The 20,902-nt window shown below is 39.1% G+C and overlaps 1 protein-coding gene across 1 annotated transcript in view; it reads left to right on the top strand.

The window, feature by feature from the left end:
* LOC148030447 (photosynthetic NDH subunit of subcomplex B 3, chloroplastic-like) overlaps nt 1-10,280 on the top strand; it is a 35,529-nt gene extending 25,249 nt beyond the window's left edge. The window contains exons 5-6 of the mRNA XM_087686758.1: nt 9,557-9,619; nt 9,791-10,280. Of these exons, the coding sequence (XP_087542884.1) occupies nt 9,557-9,619; nt 9,791-9,835 (108 nt within the window). The 3' untranslated portion in view covers nt 9,836-10,280. The remainder of the gene's footprint in view (nt 1-9,556; nt 9,620-9,790) is intronic.
* The last annotated feature ends 10,622 nt before the right edge of the window (nt 10,281-20,902 follow it).

A 20,902-nucleotide genomic window follows, 5' to 3' on the forward strand; every position in this document is an offset into this window, starting at 1 on the left:
AATTGGCATGGAGTACAAATCCTTTATCTCTTTACCACTTTCATCTCCATCTCTACCTCTTTTATCTATTCCATTTACATCTCCACCTTAATTCACTCCTATATCATGTACATAAAACTAAGCTTCTCCATCTTTTGAGTTTACTTTCTCTTTTCAGCAAGATGTAGGTAATTCTCATGAAGAAGGGACTATGCAAACACGTCGTTGGTTCATAAGTCTTGAAAAAGATAGATTTTTGTTTTGGAACATAAAGAAAGGTAATGAGTACAAAGGATTAACTCAACAACTGTAAGTTCTCTTTCTTTCTTTTCCTTAAGTTTTTCCTTCTCAAGGTCATTATGAAGTAGGCTAACCACCTTTATTTTTATTCAACGCATTTTATGGACAAAAGGAACCAAAATATTTTTCAACAATTGTATTAACCAATCCATTTAATCTCCTACCCATCGCCTCTGCAAACTGGTATCAGAGCCAATGGCTCACACAAGCTGTTGAGGGGTAGACCAACAGGCGTAACAGTCTCGTGGACTATTGAGGAGCAGGTGACACGTGGGGAGTAGATGTAGAGGTATGCAAAGAACGACTGACGGGCAGGCGTCTGCTGGTCAGGTGTAGTTGATGGCAGATTGACGATATGTCAGATGGACTGTGTGATAGGTGACGAGGCGACTTGAATGCGATGTCAGACGGGCTGCACGACGACTGATAGGGGCTGCATGATGATCTCTGTGGACGGGACATGAAGGCTTCCACGTGATGGACAAAGGCAGAAGGTCAACAGCCTATTTTTTTGATTTACTTCATCTTATTTTCCCCTTTATATCGGGTGTTCACACATACAAGTAGTGTGTAAATCTGTGTCTTAAAATTTGGGGCTTTTCCCAAATTTGGTGCCTGACACATATTGCAGTGATCTCTGGACCATAAATTGCAGACATTGAGTGCACATGCCTCAGAATTTTTTGGGGATTCTTAAATGCAAGTGAAATTTTTGCTTGGATGAGCCAATTTCTTGGAAATTGTGCACTGTTGGACCCCAAAATTTGGGGCTTTTGCAGAAATCGTGATATTTCTGCAACATTAGCCCGCACTTGATGCTCAGAATAATGTATTTATGCAATTGGAGCAGATTCATTGCAGAAATTTTGGGGCTTTTCATATTGCTGATGTATTTTTGAGTAGTTTTGAGATTGGACAGTGAAATTTGCAGCAGATTCACTGTTGAGTGGGAGTCTTCAGAGTTTTGGATGCTTTAAATGTTGGAAAAGGGCAGCTTCTCTTGGTACATGCATTGCTGAATACTCATTATGCAGTGAAACAGTGTTAAATACAGCATTTGGGAATTTTGGTGATGTACTACTGAAGTGGGAGCTATCCTTAATGCAAATGTATCAGATTTGATTAGTGCACATGCTGTAATCAGTACTTGAGACTGAAATTTGCAGCTAAACATCTGCTTCTTGGACACTTTGAAAGTACAAAAGTGTGTACTTGCTGTTACAATTCAGAAACCTTACTATTGGCTAAAAGTATTCTGCCCTTTATTGCAATTGTGTATTGTTGAAGATGGCTGGCAGTGCATCTACATCTAACACAAAGAATCTCTTTGGGATTCGTAAATTTGACGGAAATGGTTTTGATATTTGGAAAGATTGTATGCAGGGTATACTCTTTCTAAAGGATTGTGATGATGCTTTAGAAGAACATAAGCTGGTTGCTTTGTCAGATGAGGATTGGGCTAAAATGAATAAAAAGGCCATTACTTACATTCAAATGGCTGTCACAGATGATATCTTGGTTGATATAAAGGGCCTTGATATTGCCTATGTAGTTTGGGAAAAGTTTAAGGCTACTTATGAGAAACAACTCCTGTCAATCAGGTATATCTCATGTGGAAGTTGATCAACTTGAAGCTTGATGAGTCCAAACCTACCTCAGAGCATTTAAATGCTTTCATTGGTATTTTGAGTCAGTTATAGGATGCAGGTTTGTCAGCTTTTGATCCTAAATTGAGGGCTATCTTCTTGCTCATGACCTTGCCTGATTCATGGGAAGCATTGGTTGTGTCATTGAGCATTAACCCCAATATGACATTTGATGGTGTGCGTGGTTCTATTTTGAATGAAGAGATTAGGTGCAAGGCAAGTGGGGAAAACAGTGGATCAGCCTACAATGTAAGGGGAAGACTTGAAAAAAGGTATAATACTGCAAATAAAAACAAAATCGTAGCAAAAGTAGCAAGATGTAACTTGCTATCAATGTGGTCGCAAAGGGCATAAAAAGCCTGATTGCAGGTACTTTAAAAAGGAATAAGAACGTAAGAAGCAGTGCAAAAGACAAAAAGAATGACAAGGATGATAGTTCTACCCCTAAGGAGATAGAAAAAGCAAATGTGGTATCTAGTGTTGTTATTGAGGAGATAAAAGATGTTGATTTGCTAGTTGCATTTTCAAATCCACTTGCTATGACAATGGAGGACATGTATATCACTAAAATAGATGTGATAGATGGTTTGTTGTCAGCTCATGATGGTTTGTCACAATCGTGGATTGTTGACAACGGTGCTTCTTTTCATGTAACTCCATCTCTAGAGTGTTTTTCTACTTATGCAGAAGGTAAACTTGGAAAAGTTTACCTTGGCAACAATCATGCATGTGATATTGAAGGAATGGGCACCATACACCTGGCTCTAGAAAATGGTCAGGAATTGATTCTTCATGATGCTAGGTATGTTCCTGGCATCAAGAAGAGCTTGCTTTCTGTTGGGCAGCTAGACAACAAAGGCTATTTCACTACTTTTGGTGGTGGTATGTGGAAAATACAGAAAGGATCTATGCTAGTCACTAGAGGTGGTAAAAAGGGGACGATGTATTATCTCTACTGCAAGGCACTTCCTGGAAAGTTTGTTGCAGTTGTTGAAGTACAGTCACACATGGAGTTATAGCACAAGCATCTTGGACATATGAGCCAAAAGGGTTTGCAGGCACTCTCTTCACTTGGAAGAGTTGATGTGAAAAGCTCAAAACTTGACTTTTGTGATGATTGTATTTTTGGTAAATATGTAAAGAGTCCCTACTCTTATGGAGCCTTTAGGAAGACATGTATCTTGGATTTAGTCCATTTTGATGTTTGCACCATGCCAATAAAAACTCATAGTGGTTTTCGTTATTTTGTGTCTTTTATTGATGACCACTCTAGGAAGCTATGGGTCTACTTGCTTAAGCAGAAGAGTGAGGCATTGGATGCTTTGAAAAGGTTTTATGCATTGGTTAATACTTAAAAAGGCCTAAAGTTAAAATGCATAAGAACAGATAATGGGGGAGAGTATGTATCTAAAGAATTCAATAAGTTTTGTGATGATAATGAGATTAAATGAGAGCTTACAACTCCTTACAATCTATCTTCTAATGATGTGGCTGAGCGAATGAATTGCATGTTATGTGAGAAGATTCGGTGCATGGTGTCCACAGCTAATCTCTCGCAATTGTTTTGGGAGAGGCACTTAAAACTGCAGTGTATATTTGCAACCGATCTCCACATCGTGCACTTGACAGTGGCATTCTTGAAGAGGTTTGGTGTGGCAAACGTGCTTCATATGACCACTTAAGAGTCTTTGGCTGCGAATGCTATGTACATGTACCTGTTGATAGCAGAACCAAACTTGACATGAAATCTCATAGAGACATCTTCATGGGTTATGGAGATGAAGGTGAAATGTGCTATCGAGTTTGGGTTCCAAGCATAAAAAAGGTGCTATGCAGCTCAGATGTGATATTCAATGAGTCAAAGCTGCTGAAAAATGTCACATCTAATGACTCATAAAAAGAAAGTTAAATTTCAGTATGATTAGTTACTCGAGTAGCCATCAGCACACTGAAAATTCAGCTCCTTTTGATGCTGATTATGACAATCAGCATATCATCATTGAGCCAGATGAAAATGGGCAGCAAGGGGAGGTTGTTGAGCACAAAAATCTGCATGCTGAAAATGAATTACAACAGCTTGAAATTGTATTACAGCAACTTGAACATGCAGTTCAGCAGCCAAACAATGAGGTCATTGACATTCCCTTGGATGTGGATTCACTATATGATAACACAGATCATTGGGTAAGAAGGTCTACACGTGTTAGAAGACCTTTAGAAAGATTTGACCCTTCTTTGGATTGCATTTTGCTCACAGATGAAGGTGAGCCTCTTACGTATAAAGAGGCCCTATCATGTGAGTTAAAGAAAAAGTGGAAGCTAGCTATGCAGGAAGAAATGAAGTTATTGTATCAGAATGATACTTAGGATTTGGTTACATAGCCCAAGGATAGAAAAGCCATTCCTAACAAATGGTTCTATAAAATCAAATGTGTGGATGGCAAACCTGAATACAAAGCTAGACTTGTGGCTAAGGGCTATACACAAAAGGAGGACATTGATTTTTAGGAAGTGTTTTCTCTTGTTGTCAAAATGACCACTCTTCGAGTGTTATTTGCCATTGTAGCATCTATGGATCTTGAACTTGATCGGATGAATGTTAAAACTGCATTTCTGCATGGTGATCTGAAAGAAGAGTTGTACATGAAACAGCCCGAAGGCTTTGTTATACATGGAAAGGAGCATTTGGTATACAAGCTTAAGAAAAGCTTGTATGGTTTGAAACAGGCTCCTAGACAATGGTATAAAAAGTTTGATGCCTTCATACCCACACATGGTTTTAAAAGTAGTGCAGATCCTTGCTTATATATCAAGAAGGTTGATGATGGAAGCCTTATTATACTTGTGCTTTATGTGGATGATATGCTTATTGTTGGTAAGCATAAAAGCCAGATTAATGCATTGAAAAGGCAGCTGAATTCAGCCTTTTCTATAAAGGATTTGGGTGTAGTTGATCATATTTTGGGCATGCGTGTCACACGAGATAGAGAGCAACAACTCTTATTTTTCTCACAAGAAAAGTACATTAGCAAAGTACTTGATCGTTTTTCTATGTTTGATGCTAAGCCTCTTGGTGTACCTTTTCCACCCTATCTTAAGCTTAGCAAAGCAGATTGCCCAAAAGCTGACAAGGCAACCAATACCATGAAGGGTATTGCGTATGCTTCAGCTTGTGGTTCACTCATGTATGCTATGGTTGCTACTAGACCTGACACTGCTTATGCACTAGGAGTTGTAAGCAGGTTCATGTCAAATCTTGGCAAAGCACATTGGGAAGCAATGAAATGTATCTTACGGTATCTTAAGGGCACACAAAGAAAATGTATTTGCTATGGCGAGGGTACGTTGGATCTATAAAGGTATTGTGATGCAGACATAGCAGGTGACTTGGATACTTGCAAATCTACTAACGGGTATATCTTTACCTTGATGGGTGGGGCGGTTTCTTGGTGCTCTAGATTGCAAAAAATAGTAGCACTCTCTACTACTGAAGCTGAATATATTTCAGTCACTAAGGCTTCAAAAGAAGTAGCTTGGCTTGGTCATTTGGTCAAGGATTTTGGGTTGCCAACCAAAACACTTGTACTTAGATGTGATAGCCAGAGCGTTGTATACCTGGATAAGAATGCCATGTTTCATGCACATACCAAACATATTAATGTTCAATATCATTTTATCAGACAGGTTCTAAATGATGGTCTAGTCACCTTGACTAAGATCAAATCACAAGTGGAAAGGCTCCACATGAGCATTGCATTAGACTTGTGGGAGTTGGTTAAAGGTTCACTTAGGACCTTTAAGTGGGAGGTTGGTGGATGTAAAGGCCCTTTACATCTACGCACTCTCTCATGTTTCATGCACATACCAAATGTTTCATGCATATACCAAACATATTGATGTTCAATATCATTTTATCAGACAGGTTCTGAATGATGGTCTAGTCACCTTGACTAAGATCAAATCACAAGTGGAAAGGCTCCACATGAGCATTGCATTAGACTTGTGGGAGTTGGTTAAAGGTTCACTTAGGACCTTTAAGTGGGAGGTTGGTGGATGTAAAGGCCCTTTACATCTACGCACTCTCTCATGTTTATATTACTTCACACATGTGAATCTACCCTAACAGGTGTAAGTATACCGTGCCCTAAGTATAAATACATTCTTTCATTCTTTGTGTGTACCACATTGGTACACACCCATTCGATGACTCACTCTCACACGATCACTGTCAAACACTCTTCAGCTCTGAGTTATCAAACTCCTCAATTACTGTGTCTGTTCTTAGCTATCTTTCTCTATCTGATTCCGCTTCACCTCTACAGAAAATCTGTCATTTATTACTGCTGCCCTGTCTCAAGAGCTTGTAGATGCAAATAATTGAAGAAAATCAGTCATTTACTGCTGTTGTCTCAATAGCCTGTAGATGCTGTCAGTTGTTGTTGATTGGTCTTCTCTTGCCCTTGTCTGCCTCAAGAGGTCCTTCAATGGCTGTAAATAAGACCAATAGCATCTCCTCCCTTCCTCTTGCATGTTGAATACACTAAAATGCCTCTCTCTAGTCTTTAAAGACGTTTTTCAGTCTTGCATGGGCATTTTTGACAAGTGGTAGCCTTTCCAAATGGTTTTTCCAGTATTCTACATAATTAAATATTATTTTTAGTCTTTAAATATTAAAAATTAATCTAATAATTATTTCGATGCTTTGAAGAATAATTTGACTAGCCAATAATTAAATTGGCTATTCAAGTTCCATTCCCGAGTGTCTTTGCGCCATCTTTGACTATCAGATTGGCATTAGGTACCATTAAACGCCACTTCTCTAGTGTCACCAATTGACACTTTGGCCAAATGAATGACCTAGGCCAACAATTGGCACTAGATACCACCAACTACTTGTGTGCATAACTTATAGCAACTTTTACCTTTGATATTCCGTGATTTCCTCAGGTCCCGGGGTCGTACATTTACTCTAATTCCAGTTACACCTCACATGTGCAACATTTACTTAACTATGCGACTAAAAATCAATCCACATGTTAAGTGAGTCAGAAATACCGTGTAACTCGTGACAGTTTAAATATGAAGGTGAGAAAAGAGTGCATCCAACCCATTTAGGATCAATGGATTTGTGCTTCATAAGCCCAACATGAAAGTGCCAATACAGGACTAGAAGGTGCAGAAAAGTGCTTTACGTTGAGATGCTTTGGTGTTAAGCTAAAGGTACAGTTGAAGGAGAGATCTTCTAAAGAGTTGTGCAAGAGAAGAGAAAAGAGGAGAGTCTTAAGAAGTTGTGTAGCATATGAACAATTATCCTATGGGTTTGACTTGATTAGCCTAAGGAGCTAAGAGAAGACTAGGCTAGTCTGGTCAAAGTAATAGGTACGTACTATCCTAATTTGCCCTAGAGGACCTTTCCACATCCTTTGGTAGGTCTCTACCAAAGAAAGTTGTGTTGAGTGGGTGATGCAATATGGATTGTGCACACATCATGAGTCCCTGTAAGGGTGACCAAATGGCCTTGGGATCCTAAGGCCATACAAGGTCAGATAGACTAGTCAGGCATGCCTTCAAGTGTTAAGGTGCTTGAATTTTTTTTTTCAGCGGTGGGGGGCCCCGGGGGGGGGGGGGGTGGGTTGTTCATAGGCTGTAATACTAGGGGGTCTCCATGGGCACCAAGAGGAGTAGCTAGGATGGGAGAAGATGTTGGAGAAAGACCACCTCTCGATTGCTTAGGGATACTAGCTTGTCCACCCATGGGTGTGCTTGAGGTTTGAATGGAATTGGTGGGAGCTCTAAGGGGATTTTGGGCCTTGGAATGACACTCCTTGTCCACATGATTCAGACATTGGTGTTGAGTGCGATATCTATTCCTTTTGGGAACATTTTGCCAAGATGGTTTAGAAGATAGTTTCCATTTCAGTAAGGGGAGTTGCCTTTTTCAAGACTTGACTTCCAGTCTTCTGAGTTCTTTCTAGAGAAGTAATCTGGGTGGGAAGCTCCCAGGATGAAGGTTGCTGAGACATTATAGGTTAGCTCTCACAATAGCTCAAGTTATTTTTTCTCTGATACCATGTGAGGAAACACTAGGTTTTGCAGAGAAAATACGGTGTGTAAAAACATTACAAAATGGAATGAATGTTTGCTGAATGAAAAATCAACGAACAAAACAAGAATGCGAGGTGTGATACAATGGATGGTCAAGGAGAAAAGGGCTGTCCAATAGCCATTGTTTCTTTTGGGAGTGGGGGATGAGTTAGAGTGTCATCCTTGGGAATGTATTTCAAGTGCAGCAAACCAGCAATGCTCAATGTGGGATGAGGAGGAGAAACTGTTAGGTAGCATTCTGGGCAGTAACAGACCCAACATGCAACAGTTTCTGACGTGGAGAGGGCTCAGGGATGCCAGGATTTAGGAGATGCTGGACAGCAGCAAATGCAGCAGATCCTTGAAGATGAGCAGTCTAGAACAGCAGTGCCACCACCAAATATGATGACCAGCAGAGGAACAGGCAGAAGAAACAAAAACGCAGCAGCTGGATGGCGTCAGAGATGACCGGCAGCAGGCTGATATGAAAGCAGACTCCTGCATGATGGCAACAGCTGGAGGTGGAGCAGCAGTAGGGCAGTGGCCAGAAGATGATGGGGATGATGATTGGAGAGAGCTGATGATGGCCACCATGAGAATGGCAGCTGCCAGCAGGCTCTGTTAGGCGAGTGGGCACTGATGTGGGGATATAGGAATGAAAGTGGCAATGACCAGCAGAGGAACAGGCAGAAGAAACAAAAACGCAGCAGCTGGATGGTGTCAGAGATGGCCGGCAGCAGGCTGATATGAAAGCAGAGTCCTGCATGATGGCAACAGCTGGAGGCGGAGCAGCAGTAGGGCAGCGGCCAGAAGATGATGGGGATGATGATTGGAGAGAGCTGATGATGGCCACCATGAGAATGGCAGCTGCCAGCAGGCTCTGTTAGGCGAGTGGGCACTGATGTGGGGATATAGGAATGAAAGTGGCAATGAGTGTGATTCCCTTTTGGAGTCTCTTGAGCTAGTTGTCACCCAAGTTCCAGAAACTCATCTAGGTCACTTAGCAGTCCTGTCTGGCGTAGTGTGCCTCTATTGGGAATAGAAACTCATTTTTTTGCTGATACACAAGGATGATGCAGGTAAATTCATGGCTCTAGTTCACCACTCATTGTGATATTAAATACGACTCACTTGGAAGGGTGAAAGCAGAAGATCGACTTGAAGTTAATACATAAAAGGAGATAAAAGTGATGACACAAGTGCTAGATAAGTAATTGTAGACAGTCGTGAAGATGGTGGCATGATAACTAGCAAGGGATATAGATTAGATATGACTTTATTCTTTGCAAAATGTCATACTTAGCTATTGCATTCAAATGAGTTGAAGGTGAATATTTATCTATGACAGGCTTGTAATGTACTATCCTTTCCATTTTGTGCTTCTTCCTAGTATAGGAGATGTAAGCTGCATACCTATTCTTCTTTAGTCCTTGTTTGTAGATGTACGTATATTTTCACTAATCTAAAATTTTTTAAAAAGGATGTAGTAGAATATTTGAGCTTAGATCTTAGTCTTGACAAAGGTTTGTGTAAATTGTCTGATTCAGAGACCTGATAGCTGGAGGCTTGCTTGTCAAGCTACTGTAGGAGATGGAACAAATGGTGGCAAGGTATGCATGTTCAATTCCAAAAAGCTAATGCAAAAAAAGAAAAAAAAGAAGGGCACTGTGAGAAGTTACAAGCTTATTGCTTTTGTGCATCTGTTTTCCCCACCATTTTCTCTTCGTTCATGTATAGCTTCTGTTTGGTTATGATTTCCTGAATCCTTTGTATGGGTGCAGATCAAGGTAAAACGAAGGCCTCAAAAGGGTAATCCATTAATGTAAAGCCTGGAGATATACTATGTGATATTTGGAGGACAATCTATCAGTACCATCGAATTCTTGGCATTTGTAGGTGCACAGCTTTGTAAATTTTGATAGGGATCGTAACTAACTTCTGTCTTTGATTTTTTGTGATGCTTCCATTACATGAATCTGGCAGTTGCTACTAAGATGACATTTTGCTACTAAGATGGGCCTTCTGAAGTGTTGAGATCTTCAAGTGTGGCTAGCTAGTCTTGCAGAGTGTCCTCGTATTTGTAATCTCTACACATTGAAACATTCATTTGTGGACTGATCCCTAGAAGCATTGGGCAGATTGTCATTGGAACTTGTGAACACAGCTTGAGAAAAAGCTAGGACCTAGGACCTTAATCATACTGGTTTTGCTGGAAAGGCTGCTCTACTCATACTCAATTCTCTTTGCCTTGCAGCAAGAAACACTTTGGGAGTTTCGGTTTTTGTTGTTTATGTCATATTGAATTGAGATGCTGTATACTTTTTAGTGGTATTTTGCATGCAATGAGAAAAAGCTAGGACCTAGGACCTTAATCATACTGGTTTTGCTGGAAAGGCTGCTCTACTCATACTCAATTCTCTTTGCCTTGCAGCAAGAAACACTTTGGGAGTTTCGGTTTTTGTTGTTTATGTCATATTGAATTGAGATGCTGTATACTTTTTAGTGGTATTTTGCATGCAAGGCCCTATATGCTCTTCCTAGTAAATGGCATCAGTGGGTCTGCACAATTTTAACCTGCTTGAAAAAATTCTGTATTGATGTGGGCTTGGGCGTAGTTGCCAGGAAACTGGTTTCATAAGGCTAGAAAGTCATTTCATACTCCAGCATTTCATAAACATATGAACCACCTATTTTAAACTTTCAAAATAGCCCTACCATGAAAAATATGTAGCTCGTATGAAACCTGTGAAACCCATTTTATACCTCCCAATCTAGACACCCCTGGCAACTAAGGACTTGGGAAGTACTTGTGCTCAACTTTATCTTTATTGTGTTGAACAACTGTTTTCTAAGTAGTACTGCCTGGCATTTATTGGAAGGTTCGTGGAGATCTGATTTGACTGCATTGTGATGGTAGGATTCAGTGTCCTTTCAACTACAATATCTTTGTTAGTCCCAATAAATGCTTGCACAGCTTTATGCTTAGATTACATGTGCAGATTGGTGTCCCAACAATCTCTCCCTGTTCTCATAGGCTTACGTGCTGCAGTTGAATTCTCTTGAATTGCATACTTTCACATTCATGAGCTGAAGCATTTTGGTTTTCTTTTTGGGCTTGCATGCACTTGCATATATGAACTCATCTAGGTTCAATTATGGTGATTCATGTTTAAACTTAATCTTTGGGTTGAAGAAGTCTACAACAGGGAATTCAATGTCTGAGGATACAGCTACAAATGGTAGAGCACCAGAACCAACACCATGTATTAAAAATGTTTAAACAATACTATGTAATGGGTTGATTGTGTTGGTATTGGCTTGGCAAATTTGGTTCTTATGCATGTTTCAATTTTCTCCAAGTTTGCACTTGTTTCTTATGCATGTGGTCTAGTGAATGATAGATCACTTCTTATGGTAGCTAGCATAAATGATTGTATTAGTACAATTGATTTTATCGCCAAGTGAGATTTTGTAAATTACATAAGAAGGTGCATACTTGATGTAGATGAATTGTACCAAGATTCTTCTATTTTCTCTTTATTTAATGGAGTGCCACCCTTCTCCAGCTCTCAAACATAGGGGAATGTTGATGTTTATAATTTCTAGCAAATCTCTTGTAGCCCACGAGCTCTAGGAAATTGGAGTTCCCATGTAGCATGTTAGAATGTCCCCTATTTGCAAGGGGCTAAGCTCAAACATTAGTATGGCAACAAATTTGGGGGATTTTAAAGGGTTTGGATTTGCCTATACTTGTAATTCAAAGAGACTACAAATCTAAAATAGAAGGGCAAATTAGTTCCTAGGCATTGAAAGTGCTATGTTGTATATCTAAATACATGGATTTTATTATAATGAGCTATACTTTTAATATACAAGAAAAGGTTCTATTCTTGAAGGCACTTCATATTTTTGCTTGGTGGAAAAATAATTGGTTAAAATTTGCCCTTAGAACAATTAGGTTTCAAGTTCTTGATCCAATTGCCTTCTTCACATGCATTCATACGAGGGCACAAGGTGAGAACCTTCTTACCAATGCATTGTACACTTCAATGTAGGATTAGAGTAATTGTCAGTGTCATTAAAGAGGTCAACAAAATTAGATGTACTCATGATTAATGCACTCATTCACATGTTACAAGGACATTGTAGCTAGAAAAATCCCTTGAGCGCATTTGCAAAAGTGTTCTAGAAAGTTTAGGGGAGGATGATGGATGGTGCAAAGAACTCTATCTCAAAGAGTAACATGAATAGAAATCTTATGGTTGTGCCCCAATATACGATAAGGTTATAAAAAACATAATAATGGTAAGTTTGTATGAAAAACCAATCGCTTGGTTTGGCAGAAGTTTCGTGGAGAAAAGAAAGTCGCACTTTCATATGATCATGCATGTGGAATACAAGTTTGCTGTAAGAATATGGTGAATTGTTGAAGTTTTATGGATTCTAGGGACTTTGAGGACCTTATGTAGAGGGACAGTAAATGCAATGGGTTAGAAGAAAACACTTTTATGTGAGTTGTACCACAAAGTGGAAGATGATGGCATCACATTCATATAGAGATATAGATTGCATCTCCTCAAAAGTAGAATTAGAGAATAGAGCAATAGGTTAGGGATAGATGGAGCAAGCTATTTCTATCTTTACCTATTTGCTAATTCCCACACACAAACCCCTTCTTATTCTACCATGCAGAAGAGGGAAAGGTGCTATAATTTGAGGGACAAGCTAGTTGGCTTTCCAGTTAGGTCTTTAGCCTAAGAATTTTCTATCAACACCTTCATTTTGATTACAACTTTTATTCTTTAAACAATTTTATGAAGATCAACATCAAAAAATAAAATTTGATCACATCTTAGAAATGTGCAGTGTGTACAATTGAAAAGTATAAAATTTCTCTCATAATCTCATGTAGGGTTAGACCACACATGTCAAGATACATGAGTTGAGGTTATTGACAAAGAACCTTAGAGTTTCAACTCTTGTGAAGATAGTTTCCAAGATGTGTAAGGCATACGTTTGGACAATTTCTCATTTCTTAGAAAATTACATTCATAGGATGTGCTAAAGTACCTTGTAGGGTACCATTAAGGTGGGGTGTGTGTGTGTGTGATAAGGAAGATGAGAAACATGTTTTCATTATTATTAATAAGGTATGGGATATGAAAGAGAAAGGTGACAAAGTATCATTACGCAACTTGTAAGCCCCTTGTAAAAGTACTAATTTAGTTTATGGAATCTTGATGCCCCTAAAAAATAGGAACAACTCATTACTTAATGTTGCCAAAAAATCCTCTACAAAGAAATGATGATTAAGGCTAGACTTTGATAAAAGCAAATGTGACCCACAATAGCTAGAGTATTGCAAATCTAGGGATATAGTTGGTTTACAAAAGTTAAGAAGTAAGAACAAGTGTGAGACAATGTCTGCAATCTTCATTTGAATATGTTCCAAGATTATCTTTATTAGAAAAGTTTTGGTCTATGCAATGTGAGCTTCACATATTTAGCTAAATGCAAGAGAATCGTCAAATGCTAGTCCAAGTGAAAGTATGAAAATAAAGAGAAAGTTCAAATTGTAGTTGGAAATTGCAATGGAGTTTGTTTTCCAATGACCACACCATTTTGTAAGCTCAAAAGAAGGTGCCAAGGATTGAGAGCAAGACAAGGCTTAGCAATGTACATCAAGTTGTTTGAAGTTGAGTGGTGTTTAGGGTGGATTGCATGTTGAAAAGTGTAGTGGACTTTGGTTGCCTTTATGTGTATGAAGCTAATATGTATTTAAAAAAGGTAGGTGTTGGTCATGCTAAAGATTCAAATTACAATAATTTCTTTGTTACTTGGGGAGGGTAAAAAATTATTTTCCAGTTTGGCAAGGTTTCAGGAGCTACTCTTGTGGGACAATCGAAGGTAATTCTAGTTCCACATGTACTGAAAATTGTAGACTAGAGGGTAAGAGAATAAGATGACATTGTGCACAATGTATGGAAAGAGAGATAGAGTATGAAAAGTAGAAGGAACTACAGTTGTTGATTTCATTGCTTGTAGCTATATATGTACATGGTACATTAAATGAGGTAGATGAGCTCGCATTTTAAATATTTGAGATATTCACAATGAGGATCATTATGGGATCCTTTTGTCCACATGTTACATATCCTTATCTCTTTACAACAAATAACTTATCCTACCATACTTTATCCTAACATCCCCCTCAAATGGATTCCATGAAAAAAATGAAAAATAACGGAACTAAAGGAAAAAAAAGAACACTAATGATGATTTGATTTTGCATCCATCCACAAATCCATATCATGTTCCCCTTCCCAGAGTATGTAAAGGATTTGCATTGCAATTTTATGCTTTAGGTGAGGAACTGATTTGGTAAAGAAGTTAGCAGTATTGTCACAAGAGGGAACATAATCAAGTGTAATATGAGAGTTTTCCACTAACTCTCATAGAAAATGATATCTCATGTCAATATGATGGAGCTTAAGGCTTAATTTTGGTCCTTGAACCACAAAAATGCATACTTTGTTATCGGTGAAGATGAAAATTGGCTAAGGGTGGTACCCAAAATTGATGTCTTCTAGGAGTTTCTTGATGTAGATTACCTCGTGTTGCCATATTGCATGCCACATATTCTGCTTCAATATTTGTAGAAAGAGCTATTGCTTGTTGTTGCTTGGTATTCCAAGAGATGGACCCATGTGCTAGAGTGAGAATAAATCCTATAAGAGACCTAGTATCAAGGTCTCCATCCAATCTGTTTCCAAATAAGCCTTTAAGATAAACTCATTGTGTGGTTTGGTAAAGCATAGTCCCACATGAGATGTGGCCTTGAGATATCTCAAGACTCTTTTGAGTTGCTTCCAACGCTCATAAGTGGGTTGATGTATATCCTTTGAAAGAATATGTCTTGTATAACACAAATATGGTTGTGTACAAGTGATTAAATACCTTTAATGTTCAAGTGCTTCCATATAGGGTATAGCCTACATTTCTTTAGCTTGCTCCAGTGGAGAGAGAATGAGATGTAGAGGTATTGAGTTGGATATTTTGAGCAAGAGGGGTTACCATTGAATTACAACTATTCATGGAGTAGCAGGATAGAATATTCTAGATATATATATGTTGATGCATTTTAGTGGATGTATGCGATTGATCTATTTCAATGCCAAGATAGTATTGCATAGGACCATAATTGGTTTTAGCTTTTAACATTGCATTAGATGAGTTAGCTAGGATAGGAATATAATCAACATAAAGCCCTAGGATAATGATGGTGTTATGTTGCATAAGGACATAAATGTTATGATTTGTGTTTAGCCTTAAAAAACCATGATGTACTAAATGAGAATGAATTTGAGTATATCATTGCTTGGGTGTTGGTTTTAAACCATATAGAGCTTTATTGAGAGAAGACAAACATGGTTAGTATATTTCAGATCTACAAAGTGAGAAGATTAGGACATGTAAATTTTTTCTTTTAAATGACCATGGAGAGATGTAGTCTTAACATCTACATGATGCAAAAGCAATTGAAATTGAGCAGCCATGGAAAGTAGTACTCATAGAGATGTCATGGATAACATTGGAGAGAAGGTACTTCCATAATACATGCCTTCTACCTCTTCAAAACCTTGAGCTACCAGACAAGCTTTGTGCTTGTCAATTGTACCATCTGGTTTAAGCTTCTTGTAAAGAATCCATTTGCAATTGATTGTTGACTGTCCAAGAGGAAGATGGAGCATTGTCCAAGTGTGATTTTGGAGGAGAGCCTTGTATTCTTTAGTCACATGGTAGCTTGCTAATAAAATGAGCTTCATTACTTCGAAGTGCTTGAATGACGGAATGACATATTAGTTGCTTAGGAATGCTATCATGGGGTGGATCTCTTGCTTGGCTAATTGTAATATTAGCTTGGAATGAAAGATCATCTAAGCTCTTGAAACATGGAGTGGGTAGTGACAGCACTTCATCTTCATTGGAGTTAGATGAATTGAAAATAGTAATGGGTTTGGAAGAGGAAATGAGTGAAGGAGGATGGATGCTCGGTCATAATGAGGGCATCACGGGGCGTGATGCTATTTGTGGAAGACATTGTAGCAAGGCATGACGATCCTTGAAGATTTCTTGTAAAGTAGAAAGTCTCTTTGCTTCCTAGATTACTTGCTGGTCCTGAAATGAGTAAATCACGAGATGAAGTTGATAAATGGGGGTTCCTAGGAGCTGAAGGCAATGAAGATAACCTCTTTGGAGGTGGACATAGTAAAGATGGATCACCAGAGGAAGTTCTGGGTGTATCATGTCATGTTTGTGTTGCAAATCAAAGTTGGAAGCATGAGAGAGTGTGCACAAGAGGGAGAGAGAGATCTCAAGTACAAGAATAAGATATTGCTTAGTCAGTTGTTCAAGGTACAACTAATACACTCTCCTCAATTGTGAGTGTGTACTTTAGGCTGTTTATATAGCCTCTGGAGAAGTTAGGGCTAGGGTTTCCCCTCGCTCCCCTGTCCTCCAGTCCATTTACACCTAGCTACACTTATCCTTTCTGGTATAAGGAGAGTTCCCATGCTAGTAGAAGCTGTATGGAAGGACTAACACTTGCTCACGAGAAGTAAATGCCAAAGTCCCTTCAGTATGGTTTCTCTTCTCTTCATCCAGGCATGACTGGATGGTACTTGCCAAGGTTGGGTTCAGGATATTAGTTAGGGTAGTCATAAGGGTTGGAAAAACCTTCTTCACAAACTTTAGAAGGATGGCAATGGCATCTTCATCATGAATTGGTGCTTGAACGTAGGCCAACTGTGCCATAAGCCCCTTTATATGTGAAATAAACTTGCTTAGATCTTCTCCCTGTTTATACTCCAAGCTAAAAAACTCAATCTTTAGAAAGATCTTGGATTTCTTCCCTGTAGTGCCGTAGAGCCTTTCAAGTTCATCCCACTTTTCCTTGGCAGTGGAGAGTTGGTCAATATGATGAATTAAAGATTCATCTAAATGAAGCATGATGATGGCCTGAGCTCTTTCAAGATCTAATACATCAAGGGGATTGGATGGGTATTGCAATAACTTTGGTCCCTTTTATGAAGGGCCAGTAGCCTTGTTCCATCATTTTATATTTTACCATGACTTGCTAGGGATGTAAATCTTTTCCATTGAACTTGCGAATTTGAGGCCTTAACATCTACATAGGCCATGGCCATTATAGGAAGGTCTTACCTATTTCCTTAAGCAATGATAGTGTCTAGTCCTTTACAGGTTTCCAAGTACAAACCAAATAGCAGAACTGATAGCCCTACAAATGATAACCAACTTTAGAGATGTAGAGATGAAAAAGTTTGGAAATCATACATATGTAATATCTCAAGATAGGATTTTGGAGGTCGTGTTCTTTGAACAACCCTTGATTTAAGTTTTACTATTTTCCTAGGTTTCAATGAGGTGAGCTTTGATTGGACTTCAGGCTCCTCTTGATAATGTGGCCTATTAGAGGAGTTCTTGGTGGAGCACGGCTTATCAATCAGCTCTATGCTATGGGATGAATCAAATGAGAGTACAATAACACTCATTTATCTGATTTACCACTAGCAAACAGTAAGGAGCATCAGTTGAATGCATTAATAGTGCTAAGAAGCACTCTTACCAACATCCATTCTAGTACTCATAATGTAGGTTGTTCTTTACAAGATTAATATTGCCCATGGAATAAGAAGCACTCTGCATTTAAGCTCCACAGGTCAGTAACAAATCTTGACAAGTGTTTTTCAGTGATTAAAATCATTGTTGATAATGCCAAGGTTGAGAAAAATGAAAATGAGTGAGCTTGAAGCTCCTTGGCTATGGCTGCCAGAAACCCACAGTTAGGATTTAGCTCATAGCAACCAACACAAGAGGAATTTCTCCAAACCCTCTTAGAGGGAGATGGCCCACTGGGGGGGCTTTGAAAGCCCTATGGTGGCCGCCTCAATCATGCCCTCTACTGGTCATGGTTAGTCCGCCTGCAAATTTGCATCGATTTTTGTGTTTTCAGCAATGTCGTGCTCCTACATGGCCAATGTGGGGGTTTGTGGCATTGGGCTACTGCGCCTTGAGTTGGGGAAGAGTTCCTTAGATGAACCCATGAGCTCAAACCTCCTTTATTCTTCCCAAGTCCTCCATCAAAGGTGGGTCTGCCTGTGGATATGGTGGTCAAGAGGTAAGAGGTAGAAAATGAAGGCTCATGTGCACTTAATGATGTAGGGAAGCTGAAGGAGGTTGAAGGATCACAGTTGGCTCTGATACCATGTTGCAAATCAGAGTTGCAAGCATGAGAGAGTGTGCACAAGAGGGAGAGAGAGAGCTCAAGTACAAGAATAAGATCTTGCTTAGTTAGTTGTTCAAGGTGCAACTAGTACACTCTCCTCAAGTGTGAGTGTGTACTTTAGGTTACTTATATAGCCTCTGGAGAAGTTAAGGTTAGGGTTTCCCCTTGCTCCCTTGTCCTCCAATCCATTTACACCTAGCTACCCTTATCCTCTCCAGTGTAAGGAGAGTTCCCATGCTTACTTCTCAACAGTTTGGCCAACTAATATAGACGCCTTCTATGGGTTATTGTTGAGCTAGAATGGAAAGATGCATGACTATTCAACTTGTGAGCTTCCATAATAGTGTTTAGGAGAGTGAAACTGAGGTAGGGAAGGAGTTGAACATTGAACAGGAGCAATAGCCATGGAGGGAAGTAAAAACATGGCCTATTCATGTTGCTGTCCTAGTGCCATTAATGGTGCTTGGTTGGGGGATGGTTTAAGCTCCGTGCAAGCTTAGGATAATGATGATGATGGCTTACTTCAGCCTAAGAAGGGTGAGGAGGATTGTTAGGAGAATGAAAAGGAGAAGAAGGTGTTGAGATCTACCCGCCATGCCACACTAATTTGTAGGTCGTGAGGTGTATTATGAGGAGGCATTAAGGTTTCTTGGACATGTGTAAGAGGTTTGTCTTATGCAATAAGTGTATTGAGAGATGATGGAATATTGAAATTAGAAGAGGATACATGGGACCCGATATTTGAAGTGTGGTGGTCAGTTGGATGACAAATCCATAAGGCTCACAAATATCTTGAGATGTGATACATCACGAGGGTGGCCAAACCATAATTCATAGGGAGTGTGATTGTGAAGAGAAGTATAATACAACCTATTTTGGAGGTAAGTTGCAATGGCAATTGCTTCTTCCCAATATTCTTTGTGAAGATGTGCCACTAATAGCATAGCTCTTGCTGCATTTCACAAAGTGCAGTTCTTTCGTTCAACAGCTCCATTTTGTTGTGGATGATATAACTGATGAATTCCAAAGGCTTTGCAATAATCTTGAAACTCATTGGAGGTGTACTCTCCTCCATTATCCGTCTTTTGTATAGCCTTAATTCGTAACTCGTGCTTATTCTCCATCACTTCTTTGTACTCTTGAAACTTTGAAAATACTTGTGACTTCCTTGTGAGAAAATATACAATAGTATCTCTAGAATAATCATTAATTAGTAGCATGAAATATTTTTCTTTGGTGAGTGATGTAGGATTGATAGGACCACAAATGTTAGAATGTACTAGTTGAAGGGGTTGAGATGTAACCAAGTGAGATTTAGTGTAAGAAAGGTGTGTGGCTTTGCTTAGAGCATAAGCTTGACAAAAGGGACGTTGACAGAGAGATGATGGAATGCCCATGACAATGGACAAGTTGTTGGATGACATATTGAGAGGCATGACCAAGTCAAAAGTTCCATAGAAGAGAGTCTTGTGATGATCTTGAGAGTGAGGTGGAATTAGCAGAAGCATTAGCACAAGGTTTAAGAATTGAGTAACCAAGAGTGTAAAGCCTACCTAGTTTTGGGCAAGTGAGTTTGAGAGAAGGTGAAAGTAGTTGGAGAACACAATGGGTCTTAAAGAAATGAGCAGTGAGAGAGGCTTGAGAAGTGAGCTCATTGATACTGAGAAGATTCTTCCAGAGATTTGGAACATAATAAACTTTGTGTACCTTAATGATATGGTTGGATGATGGAAGCTCCATTTGAATGGTACCATAGCCTTTAGCTTGCTAGATATTTTTGTCCCCCATGGCTACAATGAGTGCAAAAGACATCTCCTTGAAATTCACCAACCATTCTTTGCGGAAGGTCATATGATGAGTAGCTCTAGAGTCTAAGAACTAGGTGTATTCTTCTTTGTAGTCTTGATGAGGTATTCAGACACTTGTAGCTAGGTTGATGATGGTGTATAATTGATCTTCTGTGTCATAGTTTCTAATGCTAACAAAGTGATTTTTGTTAAATTTGTCTCTTTGTTGACAATCTTTTTCTATACGACCTTGTCTTTTACAAGCATTGCATATGAGATGGTAGTGATGATTTCTAGAAATGAATGAGGATTGAGATGATTAATGAAAATTGGGTTTGTGATGAGGATTGCCAAGTATTCATTTGAAGTTAGACCAAGGAGAGATATTAGGCTTTGTGTGAAAGGTGTAAGATTTGTTGTGAAGATGTTTTGGATTATAGGCAGTCATAGCTAGAGCTTTGGAAGATGTTTTGGATTATAGGCAATTCTAGCTAGAGCTTTGGTCTCTTGAGTAGAGGAAGTGGAAAGATTATCCCTCATAACTTGTTCTTGCTTGATTTGTTGATGAGAGGCTAAAGATTGAGTTTATTAGTGGATATTTGAGTGGTGATAAAAGCTCTCTAAGAGATAGAGGCAAGGAGAAGAGAAGAAACATACCTCGTAGTTTTTTGAAATGACTAAACTAGATATTATGGTTTCATCCAACAGGGACTCCCACTCCTCTAAGAACTTAGTGACACATCGATCTTCATGCATAGTGACAATGGCCAACTTTTTGAACATGGTCATTTGATATACAA

This window comes from Lygodium microphyllum, chromosome 10, assembly GCF_053477565.2.
Source record: "Lygodium microphyllum isolate KBCC chromosome 10, Lygodium_microphyllum_v1.1.10, whole genome shotgun sequence".
Lineage (NCBI taxonomy): Eukaryota > Viridiplantae > Streptophyta > Polypodiopsida > Schizaeales > Lygodiaceae > Lygodium > Lygodium microphyllum.